The sequence below is a fragment of the Bos indicus x Bos taurus genome, chromosome 29 (assembly GCF_003369695.1).
Source record: "Bos indicus x Bos taurus breed Angus x Brahman F1 hybrid chromosome 29, Bos_hybrid_MaternalHap_v2.0, whole genome shotgun sequence".
NCBI lineage: Eukaryota > Metazoa > Chordata > Mammalia > Artiodactyla > Bovidae > Bos > Bos indicus x Bos taurus.
This window is the reverse complement of record NC_040104.1, coordinates 18,707,244-18,731,368: the sequence shown is the minus strand read 5'-3', so window position 1 is coordinate 18,731,368 and position 24,125 is coordinate 18,707,244. Positions and strand designations below refer to the sequence as shown.

Genomic DNA, 24,125 nt, shown 5'->3' with positions numbered 1-24,125 from the left:
TAAGAATAGACAGGAATCTAAGAGATTAAGAAAAAGTTAAAATTTCTGTTGGTGGTATAAAGGATACCACTATTTTTGTCTCTGGGGGTCTAATGGGAAAGGATGGGGAATATGTGACACACACCCACTTGAGCACATGCTACAGAACTTGGGTGAAAGAAGATTAGAAAAAGCTTCACTCTAATTAAAAAGAATAATAAACAGGTCCACTCTTGTCCATTTTAGTTAAAGAATAATTCTATTATAATGTAAATTTTCATCTATCATAGTTGTCATCGGTTCAAATTCAATTTTTAAAAATCTTCAAATATTGCAGAGAAAATAAAAGTATTGAGATTAGAGGCCGAGGTTTTCTGACACTACAAATGAAGAAATGTCGAAAACATACACACAGAACAATATAGCTAGTTTTCTACTTTATCTAAACTATCTTACAGAAAATAAAGATTATCAATACAAGTGACTTAATTCTGAAACAGTTTCATTTTAATGAATTACAGTAGGAACAAAAAAGAAAAAGCCATGTTGGGTTTTACCGTAGTCTCTGGATATTGGAGGCGACACCAGAGAGACGATATATCCCATCCACGATGCCATATCTCTCGATGAACGCTGTGCAGCTTTGAAGAACCTGGGGCACTAGAGAGCATTTTTGAAGACATGGATTACATTGAGAGTATTCAATGGAAACAAAGTCACAAAAAACAAGAACGTTTTAGCAAAATGAAAGTTGCAAATTAAAGCTGTAAGGGGTGGAGATTAATCTGCCACAAAAAATGATAACAGCATATTTACCTAATTTCACATCTAAACTAGATTCCTGAATAATCAAGACTGCCTCTATGTTGTTACACTGAGGTAAGTGGAAGAGTTCATTAATTATTGGGATACTTTCCCGAAGATCTTCTGCAACAGACTTGTTTAGATAGTTACAACAGCAAGGTGAACTGTTTAGTTCTAACATCATTCTAGATTAAAAAAAAAAAACACAGTTACTCACCTGAATTTCATACTCAGCAAATGGATATGCAAACTTCAATGTTTATTCCAACATGATAATTACCTACTCTAAGTGCTTCAATTTTTTACTTTTAAAAGTTTCTTTTATTCTTTTCATAGTTATGCTAATTCTAATTATATTCAGTAAACATCAACATAATGCAAAGGTCAAAGTAATTTCAAGTAAGTGAAATCTTTAATTTCCTGCCTATCTTTATATTAAAATTACTGACTTTCGACTCGATATTATCAGCTGGTCATGAAACGCACTTCAACAAAAAGCAGGAAGAAAAGAAAAAGAAAGGCTCTCTGGTTACGTCTCTGAACAACTAACACAACCAACCAGCCACTCTGGGCCCACGGTCTAGAACAGAACATTTGAAGTTTATGAGAAAACGGTCTTCTAACCAAATATCTACAGTAACTGAAATTTGAACTTCATTTATATTGCATTGCAGACTGATGAATTCACAGGCTTCAGTAACTACATTCATTTCATCATTTTCGGTTACGATCCATGAGAAGAATAGCTTGAAAGAACATTATTTGGTCTGCAAAAGACTACTCTATTAGGGATGAAAGAGTGGTGAATGAAACAACTAAGATACTTTAATAAGATAATTTTATCTACTGCATTTCATTTAAATGTATATATCATTCCTTTATTATTACAAAAGGTTTTTCCTTGGTTTTTCTGCCTTGTGTTGTACTTCCTTCATCCTGTCTTTTAAATTCTGTCAGATCCTGTAACTTATATTTAAAACACAAACTCCTTAGCTTTGAATAATTTTATTAGAAAGCAGGTATATTACTGAGCAAGCAAAAGATGCCAGACTAAGTGCTTTACAACAGATACTCTTATTTACTTTTCAGAGAAATTCTATCATTATCTCCCTTTTCAGAGAGGAAACTGAATCTTAAGAGTGATGAAATTTTACACATAAGGACAAGCAGCAAACAAATGGCACAAATGAGGATCAAACTCAAGCTGTCCAAGCACAGAGTCACACTTTAACTGCCGGGATTTTAAGGTCCTTCCCCATTTGCACTTATTTTAGTATTACCATATTTCTGTATTTCACAACTCTAGGCCAAGTTAAGTCTCATCTTTTACCAAACAAACCAGCCATGCTCTAAGTCCATCAATTTCCAGGTAAAGGAAGCCTGTTTCCTCTGCCTGGATTCTCCTTCTGCTACCATCTTCTTATAGAAAACTCTTGGCTGTTGTTCAAAACCCAACTGAACTCTTCTTACTCTAAGGCAAGCTTTCTTTGAATATACCCCTAAGCAGAGGTAGCTATACTAGGTTCTAGATGCCAACAGAACTATGTCATTTTGAATTAATATTTGTTTATACCATGATTACTCCTTCTTGAGTGCATGCCTGCTCAGTCACCTCCTTCTTTGTGACCCCATGGACTGTAGCCCACCAGGCTCCTCTCCCATAGGATTTCCCAGGCAAGAATACTGGAGTGGGCTGCCATTTCCCTCTCTAGGGGATCTTCATGACCCAAGGAGACATGGGTTCAATGCCTGGGAAATCCCACGGACAGAGGAGCCTGGCAGGCTACCGTCCAAGGGGTTGCCAAGTGTCAGCCGTGACTTAGTGACAAAATAGCAACAGCAACCCACAAGAAAGCATACCTACTCTTTATATACAGGCAGACCTCAGATATACTGCAGTTTCCGTTTCAGACCGCCAGAATAAAGCAAGCATCACAATAAAGGAAGTCACACAAATTTTTGGTTTCCCAGTGCATATCAATTATGTTCATACTATAGTATAGTCTAATAAGTGTGCCATAGCATCGTGTCTGAAAAACAATGTACATACATTTAATTAGAAAAATACTTTATTGCTAAAAAAATGCTAACTATGATCTGAGCCTGCAATGAGTTGTAATCTTTTTGCTGGTGGAGGGTTTAACTACCGTGTGTCACAGAGACACGACTGAGCAAACACTTGGAAAAATGGTACCAACGGACTTGCTCAATACAGGGTGGCCACATACCTTCAGTTCATTAGAAAAGCACAGTGTCTGCAAAAAGCAATAAAGCAAGAAAAACATAACACCTTTGAAATTCTATACTGTATTCAAATTTACAGTTTGAATAGCTTCTTAATTTATGCAGCAATTTCCCTAAAAGTTGAGTATTCAATTTTTTGGCTTTCATACATAATACTATAATGAACATTTTTATTTTTGTTGGATTATAGCCTTAGGATAACCCTGAGAGAGAACTGCTACAAGAAAGGAATACTGTAAGGTCTCTTGCTCTGGAGTGCCAAAATGTTTTTCAAAAAGGCAGTAATTCCCAGAGTTACCCGTAACCAACATTTTTCACCTGCGGGTAAAAATCTCTGCTGTTTTTAATGGCACTGGATATCATAATCTAGAAAAGCAGCTTTGTTATATCAGTAGTGTTTACTTATATAAAATGGTGTCTCAAAATTGCTTTGATACATTTTCCATGATTGCAAATAAGCATAGAGACTTTTTTTCTTTTTGCATTTTTTGTTTACTATTTAGTTCCTTGTCAAAATTGTATGTTTATAGCTTTTTTCTATTCTTCTACTCAGGGGCTTAATTTTCTCACAAACCTGAATGACATTTTCATTTACTATATTAGGAGCACAATTTCATCATACCCAAGAAAAAAGGACTTTCCCAGTCTATGGCACCTTCCCTTTACATTTGTAGTAAGTTCCCTACATTTGAACCTTCAAGTTGTGAACTTTCAAAGATGTGAACATGCATTCACACGTCCAAACACACGTTAGTTCACGTGTCTGGCATACCGTCAGGTGCCTGCATCCTCTGCAAGCGGCTGTGCTTTCCCGTGCTTCACTGCACAGCACTACACAGAGTGCAGGAGAACAGCAGCATCTTTCTCTCAAGCCCAGGCTGTCTGGAAGCAAACGCCAAAGCGGCGGTGATGCAGCTGGTACCGCTAGGGAGCTCCAGCTGTTGTACCACAGTATTGTACTGTTCAAGGTACTGTACTGTAAGATTAAAAATGTTCTCTTTTTTGTTTTTTAAATGCATTACTTGTGTGAAAAGTACTATACACCTACTACAGTACAGTACTACATAGCCGACTGTGTTAGTCGGATACCTAAGTAACTTTGTTGGATTAACAGACAAACTCAACTTAGGAATGTGCTCTCAGAATAGAACTTCTTCGTATGTAGGGGACTTACTCTATATGGAAGCTACTTGTTTGGAATCACCTCTTCATTCATGGTTTTTTCCCTCATTGATCTCAAAACAAAATCATTTTGTATTAACACTTTTATGAGTTAAAAATAGTTAACCCTTTCATACATTTGAAACTTTTAGGGTCATAAAGCAAGAATTAAGCTTTTCAAAATTGCTATTTCATGTTTCTGTATGTATTTATAATGAACTCCTCCCCATGAGCTGGTTTTTTAAAAACACTTTATCAGCATGGATTCGTATCTAGAACAACTACTTCTAAACATTCTGGGCTATTTCATTCATTAGTTGTATCTCATCCTCTACACCAGTAACATTCTAGTTTTGAATACTGTTTTAATATTGGTAAAGTTAGATGTCTCCTATCCCTGATTTCCCTCCCCATAATGTTCTGTGATCTTCTCATTGGCTTATTATTCCATGTGCATTTTGACTAGTTGCAAAAATAATCCTCAGGGTTTTGGTTTGTCTGTTTGTTTTTTCTTTAATTTTCAATAACTGCCATAAGTTGATATTAGTTTGGGACTAACACCTATTTAAAGTAATACTGTGTCTTCTCCCGCAAGAAACATGGTATAGTTTGTATTAAATCCATATTATAAGTATATTGGTATTCTTTAGGCAATGAGTAAGGCCTTAATTTGAACTTGATATTCATTGATATTTACACTAACTTTCACTAGTGGTCTTCTTAAAAAGCATATAATGGGTGTTTCCCATCAAGATTCAGAATTTCACAAATCACCTATTTCTGTTATCAAAATTATAGTTAAGGACTTCCTTAATATTCTAGCATCTAAAAGAGATGGTAGAGAAAAGTGCTATTTTTTAAAAAAAATCAAAGAAAAACTCCATTTTTCCTTTCTGTTTATCCATTCAGCCCCTCCATCCATTCTTCCAAGCACTGAATTCTTGAATAAGAATTTAATTTATAGAGAAAGGAATTTAGATTTTTAGCTATAAAAGTTGGGAGGCTGGTCTTGGTAATACACGATCTCAAAAGTATGACTTTTTTCCAAAAAAGAAATCAACACTTCAGAATAAACTGCGAGAAGGAAAAGTGAGGCAGTTATCTGGAGAGACATGAAAATAATGCAAACCAGCAGAGCTATTGTACCCTTGGTGAGAATGTCTTCATCTTTCTGAACAGATCACAAGCATCTCTTATGCCAAAGTGCATGCCGAGACCCCTCATGATTCTCAGTTACCCCGAAGTCAGGCGAGTACCTGAGAGCATTCGGTATGTGCTGCTGAACTCCAGTGGAACAGGTGCTGCTTGCCGTATCTAACTGATTACAGGAGATCAACAGGGAGAGGTTAGAAACTGAAATTATGAGATTATAAATTTCATGTTTACCTTCAAAACCAGAATTCAGAAGGTGCTCCCCTAGGTCACAGCCAAACACTCTTTCTTTCAAGATCCCACGCTGCTTCAATTTCTGTTTTGTTGGACGAGACTTCATGAATGTGCGTAAAAAAGTAATGAGCTTGCCGTGCTTTTTAGATACTAAAAAACAATAATAAAGAGAAAATACCTTAGTTGTAGCAAGAGGAAATGAAGTGCAGATCTCAACAGAATAACTACAAAATAATCTAAGTATACCATATATTCTGTAGGAAATTTTTAGCACAAGTTGAAGAAGGAGTTGGTTTATAAATAAAAGCATGGTTTTGCATGTTCTTCTCACCAGCCTGTGGTCTTATTTGATGAAACTGTGTGCAAACTGAAGTATTATAATTCATGACTTTTAAGTTAAGCATGGTAAACCAGCCAAGTTCCCAATGCTACCTAAGCATGCTACAGGATTATAACTCGGATTTGAGTTTTACTCTAATATATTGCTTTTAGAGATCTTCATGATAAGTAAGACTTAACATGGTAGAAATTTAAGAAACTGCATTTCTAGGTAATTTCTAAAGTATTTTATTTAGTGTTAGAAATTTTCATGGCATTTATAATCTGGAAAATAAAACTTGAAACAACTCTCTCTTTCTCATTTTATAAAGAGGACAATCCCATTATGAAATAGCACACAATTATCAAACTACAGGCTATATTAAGTACGACACACACACCCATAAAAAAGTATTAGATCTTTATTAACATTCATCTATCACATACTACATCACCTTAACGGCCTTTGTAGATCAAAGAGATAAGCAAATTGTATACAGTAAGATATTTCCACTGACTTATATATGTTAGAAAGACAACAGGGAAAGATCTGAAAACAAACAAATCCTTAGAAAAATGATTTTTGCTGAGAAGTGCATCCTGCAGGGGAAATTATTCTGGAAGTCAACATACAACAAATTACTGTAAGCTCAGAGATTAGCTGCAGGATAGAAGACTAAGCCACATGGCCCCAATCCTCCTGCTTGGTCCGCAGATGATTACAGGTCTTACTGAACCCCACTAGTTTCTTGAGCGAACCCAAATCCTAAAGCCCATGAACTGATGAATCCTCCTGTGGGAATTCTGTGCACTGAGATTAACTTGTGGCCCAAATGGACCACTAGATGGGTTACTCAGACCAAATTAAACATTTTCTTTACATTTTATGGGAAACACTACTTCCAGACTTAAGCATCTTTTCTATGAACTGTACAAATGTGATCAACTGTAAGTGGCTTGCCCATAACTGAGAGGGTTCCCTGGGACACGAAATCTTCAGTGCTAAAATCAGGAAAGTCCTGAGCGAACTGGGATGAGGTTGTCACCCTTGTACATAGATTAAAGAGGAAATTTATTTTTTCTATACCAACCCCTTAAAGTTTACCCAGAATCATCAGTATAATTTTGATGCCATCATTAACATGCTGTGTGACACTCTGGGGAAATTACAGCCTCACTTGTATCTGAGATTCTTGCTATAAAATTAAATGATATGCTCTCTTATCTGCTAATGAGACATTTGTAGCACACTGGGGTAACTTAGAAGATGTTACATGTATCATATTAGTATATTAAAAATTACTGAACTTGTATGTGTTTTATTCTCCCCAGTTTCTAGTAGACTGTTATGAATCTTTGTTCTTAAAGTGTGGCCATCAAACCATTTCTGTATAAGATTAACACATAAAAACAAGCAAATTTACATTACAGTACCATAACATTATATATTTGGGAGAATTTTAATTTCTGTTATATTCAGTATTTCTACCTGGAAATAGGGCCTGTCATAATGTTTCTAAAGTTTTAAATCTTGCAGCAAAGTTTTCTAATTCTCTTTATGAAAAGACACATTCCACATACTTCTTGTTAGGGATATTGTTCGCTGCTTCTGGAGAATAACAGTTTTCTTCATTTATCGTAGTTGCTAAAATAGTAGGTATATTAGAAAATGATTTCTTTATGTATGGCTCAAATCTGATCATTTTCTAAAATCTCTACAATTTAAGACGGATTTTAGTTGATCCTTTCGGATTTCATGGATATGTAATTGTGTCAGAGCAAATACAGTAATTCCATTCTGTTTCTGAAAGGAATAATTTCTGATTTCTTTTCCAGATTTTAATAATTGGCCAGAATATCCAAGATACATGTTAAAAAGTAGGCGTTTGTATTTTGATGGTGAATTTGGTGAAAATATCTGTTGACTCTGACAACTGCATACGATGTATATGAGAAAGAATTCTTTTAGTCTCAGACTTCCAGGAATGTTTCAAAGGGATGGGAACTGAATTTTAACTTGTATTCATTTAGCAACAAGCACGTGAATGCCTACCACATCTCAGGAACTGTTCTCAGCCCTGAGAGTACGGCGGGGAACAGGTGAGGCCAGCTCCTTGCTGTTGGAGCTCACTGAGGAGAGGAGTACAAATAAATAATAATACCGATATTATTATTTGGTTATATTATTATTAATATACTGAACAAATAATACAGATACAGCCGGCATTTATTTTATGATTAGTTACATGCCAGCAACTGCGTAAGAATTTATATTTATTAACCATTCGTTTCTCACGAGACCTTATAAGGAAAACACTATTACCCCCTCTTTTAGAGGAAGAAACTCAGGCACAGAGTGTTTAGTAACATGTCTAAGGTCATGGAATCAGGATTAAAAATCAGGTGGTCTGTGTAAGATCTAATAAATACTTGCAAATATAAATGTCTCTTCACATTAATTTTTTCTTCACTTTATATTTCCTTCCCATTTCTTAGATAATAAAATGGCTAAAAGAAGTTTCTTTTGAATACTGCACTGCCCCCACCCATTTTCTTATAACAAACTAGTAAGTGAAAGTGAAAGTGTTAGCTGCTCAGTTGGGTCTGATTTTTGCAACCCCATGGACTGCAGCCCACCAGGCTCCTCTGTCCATGGGATTCTCCAGGCAAGAATACTGCAGTGGGTAGCTGCTCCTTTCTCCAGGGCATCTTCCTGACCCAGGGATCGAACCCAGGTCTCCCACATTGCATAAACAATGACATTTCCACAGAAAAAATGCATAAAAAATAAAAAACAAAAGCAAATCATACCACCATCTGTTCAAATTCCCTGTAAATGTCAAAGTGTGAGTTGCTTAGTCGTGTCTGACTCTTTGTGATCCCACAGACTGTAGCCTGCCAGGCTCCTGTCCACGGTATTCTCCAGGCAAGAATACTGGAGTGAGTTGCCATTCCCTTCCCCAGGGATAGAACCTGGCTCTCCTGCACTGTAGGCAGATTCTTTACCATCTGAGCCACCATTCCCTAGTTAAGAGTTAAAATGCAGCATGTGCCACAGGCTATCTTCTTCCATATCATTTAGACATGATTTCACACTGCATTCTTCTTTCAAGACTTGACACAAACCCAACCCAACCAGTCCTTCCAGTAGTTAAAAGTTTTGCAGTATTTATTTTAGTATCTCCAAGGTAAAGCTTATGATACCGACAATCAGCTCATAGGGGCTCAGGAAACCTTGACACAGAGAGGCGGGGCACCAGATGTTTTAAACTACACAAGTTAAAATTTTCTCCAGCAAATCCTAAAAAATCTTCTTTTCTCATAATATTTCACTTAAATCAGAGTTCTCTGAATTGGGTCTCAGGAATCTTCTAGACCGATAGGAGAGAAGTCTGAGCTTGAAGGAATTTCTCAGGAAATTAAAGGAAGACGATTTGTGCCAGATAAGGGGCTCTGCATTAGGTTTATTTGCTTATATGCCCCAAGTTCTAAGATTTGTAATGAGTTCAGTTGGCCAAGCAGACAAAGTTAGAGGTGGGATGCATAATTCTGAGAGAATGTCTCTGGCACTCATGCTGAGGAGGATGACTGGACTGTACAGCATGTTACTTTTCAACCATGTTTCAGCTTTGCTAAAATATTCTCTAGAACAATTTACCAACATAATATTCCCATAGGACATACTTACATTTTTCACTCTTCATTTCTTTGTTCTATTCAGTTCTAGCAGATATTTTCATTTTTGTTAATCTCATCAGTATGACATGTTATATTCCACTTGAAAGTGCATTTCTGTGCTTACTAATAAGGTTAGGCACTGTTCCATGTCCACTGGTCATTCAGTCTTCCTAATCAGTGAAATAACTGTTTACATTCTTGGCCATTTTACTATCTGGCTGTCTTTCTCTTACTGATGGGCAAGAGATCATTATACAATCTGTAAATGAATCCCCTGTCGGTTACTTTTTGTCAAGAACATGTTTCCCAGTCTTTGGCTTGTACTGTATAAATTTCTAATCACGTCTTTGTGTATGGTTTCTTTAAAATCTCTTTCCTTATCCGAGATCATAAACATACAGTCCTATTTCTTTTAAACCTTTTATTTCCTAAACTTTTTCACTTTTTAAAGGTTTTTAAACTGATTTTAAACTTTTTTGTATGTTTGCTGCTGCTGCTGCTGCTAAGTCGCTTCCGTCGTGTCCGACTCTGTGCGACCCCATAGACAGCAGCCCACCAGGCTCCGCCATCCCTGAGATTCTCCAGGCAAGAATACTGGAGTGGGTTGCCATGCCCTTCTCCAGGGGATCAAACCCGCATCTCTTAAGTCTCCTGCATTGGTAGGTGGGTTCTTTACCACTAGCACCACCTGGGAAATGCAAAAAAGAAAAAAATCTAATAACTGATTACTGGACGAGATAGTTGGATGGCATCACCGACTCAGTGGACATGAGTTTGAGCACACTCCGGGAGATGGTGAAGGACAGGGAAGCCTGGCATACTGCAGTCCATGGAGTGACAAAGAGTCAGATACAACTGAGTGACTGAACAGCACTGACAAAACAGAAACACATGTATCAGGGTGTGTCAGATTACTAGGGTTCCAACCACATCTCTGCAGCTTCCAGCTGTATGACTGTGGACAAGGTACCCAATTCTCAGACCTTCATTTCCCTCTTCTATGAAAAACATTAAAAATAGTAAGGACCTAACAGGATTGTTTTGAGAATTAAATATAAAGGTTTTTTTATTTTCTGCTGAACAAAAAAAAAATTTTAATTTAGGTGCTACCGTTGTCATTGTATTAATTTATCTTTCATTCAGCAACCGTGCTCAACTCTGTTATTACTTCTAATAATTTGACAGGAGATTCTTCTGGATTTGTAGACAATCATCTGTAAGTAACGCAGATTTATTTCTTCCTTTCCACTTATTTCTTTTTGTTTAATTTTACTGAACCTTGAATAAATGATGATCTTGTTCTTGATCTAAATAGATTGCTTATATCTCACCATTAAGAATAAAATTTTCTTGGGTTTTTGGATAGAAACATTAAACAGATTTTTAAAAAACTCCCTATTTTTAATTGTCAAAATATATAAAATGAACAAGTATTGACTTTTATCAAATTATTTCTCTGTATCTATGAAGATAATAATTTAGTTTGCCTTGTTCAATTTTTAAGTTTTTTTTTATATTTTATTTTATTTTTTAACTTTACAATATTCTATTGGTTTTGCCATATATCAAAATGAATCCGCCACAGGTATACATGTGCTCAATTTTTAAGTTTTGAATGTGACAACCATCCTGTTTGTGTTACGTCGCTTCAGTCATGTCAGACTCTTTGTGACCCCTATGGACTATAGCCCACCAGTTTCCTCTGTCCATAGGATTCTCCAGGCAAGAATACTGGAGTGGGTTGCCATGCCCTTCTCCAGGGGATCTTTCCAACCTAGGGATTGAACCCGAGGTTCCTGCCACATCTCCTGCATTGAAGGCAGACTCTTTATCACCGAGCCACTGGGGACAACTGTAGGTACGTTTAAAGTTCTGCTTTTATACTCATGTGATAAACCTCCTGTGCTCCTGCTTGCCTCGCATCTGTTGCAGGGATGTAAATGAGTACATCAGACTGGAGAGGCAAGTGGCAATATCGAAAACTAAAGCCTTAAGCCGAGGCAAAATTCTCCCTTAGAAACTGTAATAAACATAGGAATCCTGTAAACACATCAGCAGTGGCTTTCAATAAAAAACTCAAACATAAAAGAATTCTACAGGGTACAAGTGTACATAAAGAATTCTAAAAATAAAAAAACTGTATTAGGTTGCTACTGTCTTAAATAGAAGCAAAGAAACATGCCATATCTTTCCTGTGACAGTCTTAAATAGCTGAGGTGAACTATGCTACTTAGTATTTTCAAATTTACTAAAAGGGATATTGGGAAGAGTTGTCAAAATCAACTTATTTTTAGCAGGCACTGTCATATGTCCTGAAAGGATCTGTGGGCAACTCAGAAACATAACTTTTGAACCAGTTAAGTCAGCACTCATGCTGGAAAAAATATGACATAATTCTTACTTAGTTTATACCTTTGAGTATATCAATTAATTTTACACTAAACCAAAAAAGTTTTTATTTGAAAATAAATGGACTTGGAAATTAAACTGATTCACTAGAGTAATAATTTGACAAGCTTTTAAAGAAAAAATTCTGGATGAGCTAGATTATATGTGACTCAAATATTAAATAAACTGAACTAAAAAAAAAAAAAACACTTTTTCCGGTACCTGAGGTATAGAACCTCTTCTAACTTTTCTTTTTTCATAATATAGAAGAGCTTTAATATAAATAAAGAGATGAATAATGATATAAAAGAACTTCTTTAATCCAATGACTGAAAATGTTGTATCTTTTTGTCTTACAAAAAACACCCTCTGAGAGTTTCTTGCAAACCAAACTCAAAGTAGGTTTTCATGTGATGGAATAAGGACGCATCTAAGAAATTCTGTCACTGACTCTATTTTTATCTCTGTACATTTTCTGGTCTTGTTAGACCTGCCATCTCACTGGCCTGTTCCCAGTCCTACAAAGGGAAGAGAAAGAAAAAGACAAACTGAACCCTAAACCTAATCTCCAATGAAACCTGAAGGAAAACTCAGAAATTAGAGTAATATCATAACATTACAGAATAGTTAACATGTACTGAGGGTCTACTATGCTTCAGTGCTTTATATGAGCTAATTTAAATTCAGTTTCAGTTAGCCTCACACTCTAAATGATTTAAATTCAAATACAAACCAGTATCTGATCATTCAAATTTTCTATCTGTCAGATGAGGCATGCTAAATAAAATCTAATTCATCTCCCATTACATTAAAAATAATAAATATAATAAGGTTATCAGAATAATGATACTTCATACCTTTTCTTTCTATACCTTTATACCTTTCCTGTATCCAGCTCTAATTATTAAGATGACCTAATCTCATAATTCAATTCCTTTTCTTTAGTTTATTTGGTGCTATTCTATAATATCTAAATATATAGCTTTTGTACGTGGTAAAAATATTCAGCAAGGATAAAATGTTAGCAATCCTATTTGAAGATTTAGAAACCATACTAAATCAACAGCTCAGAAACTGAAAGCTTTTAGGTCTTTCTAATAATAAAACAAGGACTTCCCTGGTGGCTCAGAAGGTAAGTGTCTGCCTACAATGTAGGAGACCCGGGTTCAATCCCTGAGTTGGGGAGATCCTCTGGAGAAGGAAATGGCAACCCATTCTAGTACTCTTGCCTGGAAAATCCCATGGACGGAGGAGCCTGGTAGCCTACAGTCTGTGGCATTGCAAAGAGTCGGACATGACTAAGCGACTAAACTTTCAACTTTCAATAATAAAATGGTCCAATGAAGGCTGCCCATCCAAACATGCCTATTATTGGGCAGGCAAGAGCAAGTGGAAGCATACTGGACCAGGAATGCAGAGATGTAGTTTAAGTCCTGATTTGGCCGATAAATTGCTGCAAACTTTGAGACAAGGTAAGTAGCTAGTTTAGATCTCAGTTTAATAATATTAAGCATGAGAAGTTTAACTAGGCAATTTATGAATTCTAGATTTCAATGGAAATACTTGAGGAATCAAGAAACACTCTGAGAAAGTATAAAGTTAGAAAAGCAGAGAAAGCTCTAGAGTCTGTGGGAAATGTCTTTGCTTTAGGAAAATTTATCAGGAGGAAAAAAGGACATAATTTAAAATTCCACTGGACAGCTATATAACAAAATACATTGAGCTTTCTAAATTATCTTGGAAAAGGTGCTATAAAAATTTAAAATAGGAAGACCATTGTTAAATGTTATTATTTCAAGCATAGTATATTAAGTTTAGTTTTTTAAAGTTGAATTGGTTTAATTATTTTATTTTTCTCCATGAAAATTTAGAAATAAGGAGTCCTTACATACATCATTTATACAACATACTTATAACTATTTCCAGAACTTGAAGCACAAGCATACAGTCTTTAATTGTTAAAAATATTCCCAGTTGTTGATCATGCCATATGATATACTGTTTCTCTGATCTGTTAGCAAGTCCCTGGTGAACACTACAATGGCCATTTATAATACTCTTTGTACTAGAAAAAGTGCCATATATTTTATAAAGATTAATTTTTGAACTAAGTTTCAGGAATTCACTATAGTAAGAGAAAAAAAAGTGAGTATTTTCTAAATATCCTGAATTTCTGAAAATATATTCTATCAGGTTGATATTCAAAATGTAAAATATTTGCTGTCTCTCTAGGAACTACTGAGTTTCCTGCTAGTTTTTAAAGCAAGAATAAAGCAATTTCAGCCTTGGGATTCACTGGCCTCCATCCATCCCAAAGCAGATGTCCAAGAAAATATGTAGATAAATTTGAGTATTAAATCTTAACATACTGTTGCAGTTATTATGGAATAAGAAAGTACAGAATCATAAACAATTTTGGAAATAAGAGAAAAAACACAGTTCTCAGACTGATGTGTGTGACAGCTGCTGGGGTAACATCGGGGACCAGCCCAGGCCAGGGATGAGGTTCTGGAATGTGGCCGCTGGAAGGGTTCTGGCATCTGTACATTCCAACCTCAAAGGAGGAAACCAGGTATTTGAGAAATGTCCTGTGCATGCAATACTGAATATAAAATAACTCTGACAGTAATGGCTCTTGTTTGAAAACCTGGAAAGCTACTAATGGGGCTTCCCAGGTGGCGCCATGGTAAAGAACCTGTCTGTCAATGCAGGAGACACAAGAGATCCCTGGGTCAGGAAGATCCCCTGGAGGAGGAAATGGCAGCCCACTCCAGTATTCTTGCCTGGAGAATTCTGGCGGGCTACAGTCCCTAAGGTCGCAAAGAGTCGGACACAACTAAGCAACTGAGCATGCGTGCACACACAGCGAGCAGAAGCTACTAACAGTTACCTAAGTCAAACAGGTTTCCATTTACTCATAGCAGAGAAGAGGAGGCATTTCAAAAGGCGTAACGGACAGGAGTGCAAATGGATGAAACTAACAGATCTAGAAAATAAATCTGTAGTAAATTTTAAAGAAGAGCTGTTCAGACATAGAGGAGATAAGAACAGTTCATTAGGAAAAAGAGAAGCAGAAAACTGGCAACAAACTGCTTCTTCAGAATATCCAATACAACTCTTACATGGAACAGCATGCCTGTGTTCCACTAAAATACTTGGGTGTTTGAATAAAAATATCTCTTTCTCAGAGTTAAGAATGAAACCAAAGCAACTTCATACTGCTGCTCTTCCCAGGGCAGGACATAAACAGTGATAGATAAACCACGAAGGGCATACTATGATAAGAGCTTCAAAAATCACCGTTTCCTTGGGAAAATGGGCATTAGGGTATGATTAGGACAGTCTTATTATTCACATCATACGTTTACTTTTCTGGGACTTACAAATTTTAGTAACAAACATGAAAGAAGGCTCAAATTTAGCTTATGTGATTTTAGGGTAATGTAAGTAAATTTTACATTTTTCTTGCTAAACTGGTACTGACTTTTGTTTTTAAATTTTAAATTACAAATTAAAACCATAAATGTGATTGGTTTTGTTCCTCAACTCTGTACAGAAACAAAGTAAAATTTTTTTTATCTCGGTAGCTTTACCACCTCAGTTATTATATAAAAGCCTCTTGACTAATTTCATTTCTAAATACAGAACAAAAAGATTTGCATTTTAGCAGAGGAGAGTGGGAGGAAACATGAGGTGGATATAAATTCCTGACACTAAAGGATTCTAATACTAGAATGGGTTATAATAAAAAGACTGTAGAAGCATCTCTGCTGAGGATTTTTAAATAATCTGGGCTCTCATTTTTCCCAGGTGAACTAGTACTACTTGATATGAAGCTTAAAAACTAGTACTATTTTAGGAGAACACTGATTTATATATCTGTCTTATAAATTAGGCTCAAATAAGCACAGATTCTTAGGAATTCAGTAACATCAAAAGTAAGAGAACTATAAAGAAACTAAATGGGAAGGAAATCCAAGAAAAGCGGGACATATATATAGCTGATTTACTTTGCTGTACAGTAGAAACTAACACAACACTGTAAAGCAATGATACTCCAATAAAAATTAATTTAAATTCTACTGTTGAAGTTCTAGAAATATGAATATGTTGAACCTTAATCTTAACAGTGTGAAAATTGTTTTCTTGAAATTATTTTATTAGATTAAAATGTAATCATGTTCACTTTGATGTCAAAAAACCCTGTGCACTTTATTAAGCTATGAAGTTTGGTGTGGAACACTGATATGATCGGGGTGGGTTTTGTTTGTGTAGGTTATTTCCCCCTTCCCTTCCCATCCTTTCCTTCTGCAGGAGCTGGAGCAGAAACATCCCATAACTAAAGAAGAAAGAACAGAAAAGGAGAACTCTACTTAAAGGCAGATGGCTCAGAAGCCTGCTCTATGGAAGATCTAACTTTTGGCCTGGGAAGTAAGAACTTGGACCTTGGAGTCAGATAGACCTGAGGGCTAGAATCTACTCTCTAATCACTTACCACATGCAAGGTCTTGAGCAAATGACCTATTTAAGTCCAGTTCCCTCAAACACACAGTGAGAATGGCAATAACAATATCTATCACTCAGGGTCAGAGAAGGCAATGGCAACCCACTCCAGTACTCTTGCCTGGAAAATCCATGGATGGAGGAGCCTGGTAGGCTGCAGTCCATGGGGTCGCTGTGAGTCGGACACAACTGAGCAGCTTCACTTTCACTTTTCACTTTCATATATTGGAGAAGGAAATGTCAACCCACTCCAGTGTTCTTGTCTGGAGAATCCCAGGGATGGGGAAGCCTGGTGGGCTGCCATCTATGGGCTGCACAGAGTCAGACATGACTTAGCAGCGACTTAGCAGCAGCATCACTCAGGGTTACTACAATGCTCATATGAAATTACAAATGCCAACCATTTAACTCTGCATGTGTCAATAAACAGGAAGTTGTTTCACCACTGCAATTTCTTTGAAGACTTGTAGAATCCTCCAAGGTACAGGGCTAACCAGAACCTGAGTCGGCTTTACAAACCAGGTTTGATCATATCTGGTCTTGCCTCCTGAATTCAGGGCTGAGTTCACTAAGGAAAGGGGCACATGAACACAGGGCCACGTTCTAGTTTCTGCTTATATAACTGTCTTATGTGCAAACTTAACCTAAGAGACTTTCGATTTCTGCTCTCTCATCTTGAATATCATATAGTACTACATAATACGCTAAAAAGAAGTTACAGTTGCAAACCACTATCATATGAGCAACTGGTGCTTCTTTCAAAGTTGACAGTGAAAAGGAGCTCTAAATTCTGAGCTTTCTCCATTTGTGGTTTTGAAAATCAAAATATCAATATTATTTAAACAGTAGTAGCAAAGAAAAATGTTCAATTTCTTAACAGGGCTAGTCTGTGATTCAGAGAAAACTGTGGTCTCCATGTTATCTTAATGAAAAGTATTTATAACCAAGATCTGAAGAAGCATCATATAAATATGGAGTACTACCGTGATGGTAAGAAAGTCTGTGCAAGAGGGAAAAAAGAATCAATGCAAATATATCATGGATAGAGATAACTGTCCTTACTAATGCCAATGAGGAAAAAAATATCTGAAGATAAAAGGGCAGAAGGATTACTTCCTTGTGCTAATTTGAACAGCCTATACAGACTACCAAATTCTTTACAGTAAATCAGTGCTGCCTATTTTCTATCTGTCAATAACTGAGATGTTATTTACCCAGCAGGAAAAAAATTTAAATATGACATATATTTGCTGCTTATGAAACAGATATGTTCTTTTAACATGCAAACTTTTGTACATTAACCTGAGGTCTGGAAAACATTAAGAAACAAGCTGATCTGAAATTTTAAAGTAAGTATTTCCTGAACCCAGGAAAGTAAGAGATAATACCTACAGAGTTAAATCTACTTCAAAAAATGATCACCTCTCTACAACCATGCCAAAGGTTAAAGCTCAGTCATTCCATTTGTGGCTAGTTAAATAATTAGCCAGTCACCTAAAAGCAGCCAAGGAAATACGTGCCCAAATGCAATATAAAAAATAGTCTCAGTGAAATATTTGTCAAACACTTGAATAACTGACTGAGATGTCCTTACCTCTCGCTGCGGCACAGGTTTTAGGATCAATAATTAAAATTATTCCGAATGGCTGCACCTGGCAGTAGGCTCGACAGGACGCCGTGGCTCTGCATTCCGTGCAGAATGAATGACAGTCACACCGGCTCAGACTTAACCACCACCGCGGGGTGACTCCCAGTCAGACCTTCCCAGCACGCGGAGGTTCCAGCTCTGCTCCCAGCAGTTTCCTTAGTCCCGGTTTCTGGTCTTTAGTCAAGCAGAGTGGTTTGTGTGCACGGGAGAGCTCTGCCTGCAGAAGCTTAATCCTCTCTTTGCATGTCCTGCTTTCCAACACAGCAGAGACGCCCCAGCCCAACTACACTTGCAGAACAGGCTTCGCCAGGGTAACTCCACCCACCCACTTCACACAGGTACAAATCTGCTCAGAAAACACTAGGACTAAACTGATAATACTTTAACTTTTTTAAAAGTCACTGACTATTCGGTTGTTTATATTTGCTATCCATATGGGAGACAGTGTATTCTATAAAAATGATGGTATTTACACCCAATTAAAAAAAAAAAACAAAAAAAACCCTGATCTAGCAGGAAGTACTATCTACAAAAGGCTGAATCATTAAACTGGCAGTGACAGGCTGGGAGAACATAACTCTGAATATCTTTGCTGATAATGAGTCGTGACTGTTTTCTACTCAGACAAAAAAATTATCAATGTACTGCCTTTGCATGAAAAATTCTGAGACTGGAATGCACAATTTTTTAATATGCAAGTGAAAAGTTTTAAAACCTGAAAAATTTTTTTCAGAATTAAAAAATAAGAATTGCACATGATCAACTATACTTCAATACAAAAAAAAAAATCCATAATTAAATGTTTCTGATTATGACCTCCTCCTTTATGCACTGCCAAATGTTGAAATTGTAGCTCTACTTATATAAGTATTGAAAAGATTCAGTATTTATACTAAATAGCAGTGAAAGTGAAAGTGAAGTCGCTCAGTCTTCAGTCGTGTCCAACTCTTTGCGACCCCATGGATTGTAGCCTACCAGGCTTCTCAGTCCATGGGATTTTCCAGGCAAAAGTACTGGAGTGGGTTGCCATTTCCTTCTCCAGGGGTACTGTACTGTTAACCCGACTAGATATGAAAAAATAAATGGATTGGAAGATATTAAAATATTAATATTAAATTAGTATTTTCTGTTCTAAATGACTTTTCACCAATACCAATATAAATCATGTTCAGACACTTGTTCCTAGTAAACAAAATGATGTTTCATTTGCCAGAAAGATTCTAAATAATTTATAGACAGTCTTCATTATAACACTATGAAGTTGATTAGAACACTATTCCCGTCTTAGAGATGAGGAAGCCAAGGTCACACAAGTAGGAATTGTTGAATTCAAGATGCCTGGGGAGTATTTATCATTCTTTCCTCTCTGGTCGCAGTTCTGAATAAAGGAATGTTGATAAATGGTAGGCCACAATAAGAAAAACAATGAATTGATGTGATTTCACAATATGAGAGACCACAGAGAAATCCAGAGCATGACAGGAACAAAACATGTGGATTTTTTTTCATTGGAACAGCTGTGGACTTATGGATTTTGATGAATAGGAAATGAAGCTCCCAAGAGTTCATTCACGGTGGAAAAGGCACAGCTACCCCTCCTCCCCGCTCCCTTCCTCAGCACTAAACACACAAGGGTAGGGGCCCAACAGAAAGAGGAAGGGGAAAGGGGAAAACGGGGCTGGGTGAAGGGGAGCCCATGCTGTAGAGAAGCCATCTGGGGGACACTCAGTGCAACTCAAGAGCCCCTCATGCTCCCCAACATACAAGCACAGATGGGATAAATAAATTAGACGGTAGCTCTCCTGAGTGCAGGAGAATGACAAAATAACCCTCACCTGAAACTCAGAGGCTGCACTTTCTGCCATGTAAAAATACAGGTAAGAATATGAGTGTGTGCAAACCTTGGTGAAAGTGGACTGAAGTCTGTAATCTGTTTCACTGTATGGTGACAATGTCATTTCCTGGTTTTGATGATGTACAGTATAGTTATGTGAGGTGTGACAACTGGGAGAAGTTGGGCTTTGAATATATGGGACCTCTCTGTACTATTTTGGTAACTTTGTCTGAGACTATAATTATTCTAAAATACGAAGTTTAAAATGTGGCTCACTAAAAAGCATCATGCTCTGTCTTTCAATGACTGCTGATGGCACAGGAGAGGTCACCTGTTATTTCCTTCTTGCATTTTACAAAATGGAGGTTATCCTGTGAAGATCTAAGATGGGTCTATGTGGCTAGTGGGGGCAACAAGAGAATTCCCTGAGAAGGCAAAGGCTACTTTCTAGTCATTCTATCAGGAGGGTCGCTGTCAATAGAGTGAAATGTGATCTGATTCTGGGTGTGTTTTTGGCCATGAAACTGGTAGAATTTACATACAAACTGTCAAGGGTCTGAATAATTTGGGTAATTTTTATGATAGAATTTTCTCTGCTCCAAACCTTCTCACATCTTCCCATCTAGCTTTAAACGAAAGTCCAAATGCACACAGTGGCACCCAAGCCCCAAGGAGAATCCGATGCCCTTCCACCTCCAGACCTCACCCACGTCTTCACTCACTGCTCTGGTCAAACCGGCCTTCCTGCTGAGTCTTTAACAAGCCTGGACACATGCTGCTCAGTGTCCTTACACTTGCAGTTTCCTCTCTGGAAAGCTCTTCCCACAAGTAAGTGCTTATCCCTACTCCTCATCTCCTTCAGGTCTTGGCTCCCAAAGTTACCTTCTAATGGGGCTTCCCTGATAGCTCAGTTGGTAAAGAATCCACCTGCAATGCAGGAGACCCCAGTTCAATTCCTTGGTCAAGAAGATCCCCTGGAGAAGGGGTAGGCTAACCACTCCAGTATTCTTGGGTTTCTCCTTGTGGCTCAGCTGGTAAAGAATCTGCCTGCGACGTGAGAGACCTCGTTTGATCCCTGGATTGGGAAGATCCCCCGGAGAAGGGAAAGGCTCCAGTATTCTGGCCTGGAGAATTCCAGGGACTATCCATGGAGTCACAAAGAACAACTGAGCGACTTTCACTTTCACATTACTTTCTAATAAACCCCTCCCTGACCACTCCACTCTCCTCCTCTGAAATTACAGCCCCACAGGAACCACATCCCAGGACTTTCTAACCTCACTTCTAGGCTTCATTTTTCTCCACAGCACTTACCTACCTTAGTGTATGTTTAATATATTTGCCTTTTTCTTTCCCTCTCATCAACTTGAATACAAACAGCAAAATGACAATATTTGTTTGTTGTGTCCACTATTTTAGCCCTAGTACTTGGTATGCACTCAGTAAATGTTTTATCACTGAATGAATGAATACTGGAAATGATCAGAAATGGAAAAGTTGCTTTATATATGGCAAGGATTAGATTGAACCTACCCCAAGCACTGGCTAAGGCCTAAATGGGAGTTTAGGAAACATCTTTGATACTAGTAGTAGAAATTATGCTTATTCATAATTATTGATTAGCTGTTTTAAAACAAATGCTATGTATAAAGGATGCAAATTAATATACAATAGACTATCTATCCAGAAGCAATTCTGGGTTAAGAAAAAAGACTCGCAAAAAGTGAAGTATAAAATTCAAAATAAGCTAACTTATTACCAAACTCTGTTTCCAAATGAGTGACACAAGGAACAGCTACTGTAGGCCGTAGGCCTTTGTTATTCAAAACATAGTCTTAGGACCAGTATTATGGAATTACCTGGGAGCTTCTTAAACATACAGAACATCAGGCCCCACCCTAGTGAATCACGATCTACAGTTTTTAACTCTCTCTCTCAGGCAGGTTGAATGTACATTCAAGTTTGTGAAGCAGCGGCCCAAGGAGCCTCCGTGAAGAACAGAGTAAGTCATCTCACGCAGAAGAAAGACCACAGGCATAGAAGCGGGGGAACCCAAAGGACAACCAAGCAGAGAATAAGGAAACATATTATTGATGCTGAGCAGAGATGAGAAATGGGAAAAACAGGTTACAAACATAAATGTTCTGGTATTTTATGGAGCATCTTAAATTCCAGGCTAAAGGTTCAGTATATAATTCTGGCACAAAGGGAAATCACCCGGGTTTTCTGAAGTCAGGGATTACACGTCATAAAGGTTGTATTCTGAAGTTTTATTTTAGTAGTAAACATTAAGATAGACTAATTCCACAGGCATTAATTGTGCAGCCGGTGTGCACATACCCTGTGGGGGAGACAAGGATGAATGAGACACATTCGTCACCAGCGAGGAGATGGCAACTTAGTGAGCAAGGGAAACAGCTGCTATTAGATCTGACATGGGGGCAAACAGGACGCAGGCCTGGGGATAATGGGCGGGGAGAGCTGGTCAGGGAGAGACGGGCCAGGGAGAGCTGGTCAGTGGAGCTTTCATGCACAAGAAGATTATGGCCTGAGTCTAAATACAAGGAAAATGTCAACTCGGGGGGAGTGGGAAGGAGGGCATTTTGACTGTAGGGGCAGCAGGAGCAGAGGGAAAGCTACATGATCACATGGTATGTTCTGAGGACACCAAAGCAGAGCCCAGCGAGCACATGGAGAAAGGGCAGAACCAGAGAACAGAGGAGGAGGTTGACTGAAAGTGACACAGCAGAGTCAAGTCTGGAGGTACGTCTAATGTGCAGTGAGGAGCAATTGAAAGATATTTTTTAATTAATTAGAGAGGCTTAGAAAGAATGATGGCTGAAACAAAACTAGCTAATGAAGTAGGTTCTGATAAACACTCATCTTCATTTCCCCTTTAACACATCTTTTGCCCTAATTACTGTTCTGTTCATTTCCAGAAATACATTTTTATTTTCTCTTGTTGTAATAAAACCAAAAGATATTAAATAAATAATTTGTTCTGGGAGACGAAACAATAAACTTTACCTCTATTCAGTGTTCTGTGGTGGGAAAATTCTGGCTTTTTAGTTTAATAATCGCAAATGAGTTTAATCCACCTGGTGCAGGGCCAGGGCTACTAGGTGTGGGCAGTGATTACCAGGAGAGGTCAGAAGACTTCTCCAGGCCAGCTGTGAAACCTCGGGCACATCATGGAAGTCTTTCTGAGTTGCTCTGTTAGTTAAAAAGGGGTGCGTGGGGAACAAAAATACATTCCGCATACTTAGTATCCTGCAAGGCTGTATCGGTTCAAGGTCCAATTTAATAAAAATATAATATTCGAAAAGTCTAAGGCAACTACAAACATGTGGTGTTTTGAATTCTCTGTTTTTCCCTGAGAGTGAGAAAAGTATTATCTTGATGTATCTATGTATTTGGAGAGAAAAATACCTGGGCATTCTAGCATTTTGGAACTCCTTTAAATCTTACAGCAATGCCTCCTAAGGCACTGATTTTAATATCTGATTCGTAAGACATCTGCCTCCAGAGCGATAAAGTAAGCATGTGTTCAATGGGAAGAATATTCCATACAGTGTTCCATGTGGGGTGAAGTAAAAACCGGAACCTTTTCACTTCCTATAGAGTGGCTGCCTCATGCTAAAGTGACAAGTGAGGAAGCATGGTTTCAGAAGAGCAAAGTACTGCTGCACACTCAGAGAAAGGAACAAACAGTCCAGAAGCAAGCAGATGAACATAAAGGAAAAAACTATAATTAGGCAGAATTGCAACAACAAAAACAAGATTCTGAAGGGCCAGTTTTCTAAAAGAATACAAGGACTTTTTAATTTCAAAATTACTCTACAAATTCAGGCTGTTGCTTTATAAACTACTTCTTAAATGAATATAAGGATTTCATTAGCATTACATTTGATCACTGTCTTTCCCCAAAATGAAAACCTCAGCTCCTTCTATGTCTGCTAACAAAAAAATTTATGATGCAAACTCTATTCAAGTGACCATCCAAAGAAGCTGCCTTCCACACCATGGGCCCATGAAAGTGACTGTAACTTGTTTGTTACAGGTATACTGTGAAATATTTACATATAAATTTATACCAACAAATAACACATTAAATAAGTTATCCACATAAACTAAATAGACCTAATTTTAGACACTCCTGAATTTAAATGATATAACATAGTA

The 24,125-nt window shown here is 37.4% G+C and overlaps 1 protein-coding gene across 6 annotated transcripts in view; it reads right to left on the bottom strand.

Moving 5' to 3' along the window:
• The window catches only part of ARHGAP32 (Rho GTPase activating protein 32), a 205,249-nt gene that overhangs the window by 24,218 nt on the left and 156,906 nt on the right, over window positions 1–24,125 (bottom strand). For 5 of the 6 annotated variants that reach the window (XM_027532620.1, XM_027532623.1, XM_027532618.1 and 2 more), the window contains 2 exons: window positions 5,575–5,724; window positions 537–639 (listed from right to left, as the gene is read on the bottom strand). In XM_027532620.1, coding sequence (XP_027388421.1) covers window positions 537–639; window positions 5,575–5,724 — 253 coding nt within the window. Of the gene's footprint in view, window positions 1–536; window positions 640–5,574; window positions 5,725–18,055; window positions 18,418–24,125 lie in introns of those variants that run through there. The other variant, XM_027532622.1, reaches the window with a different exon arrangement.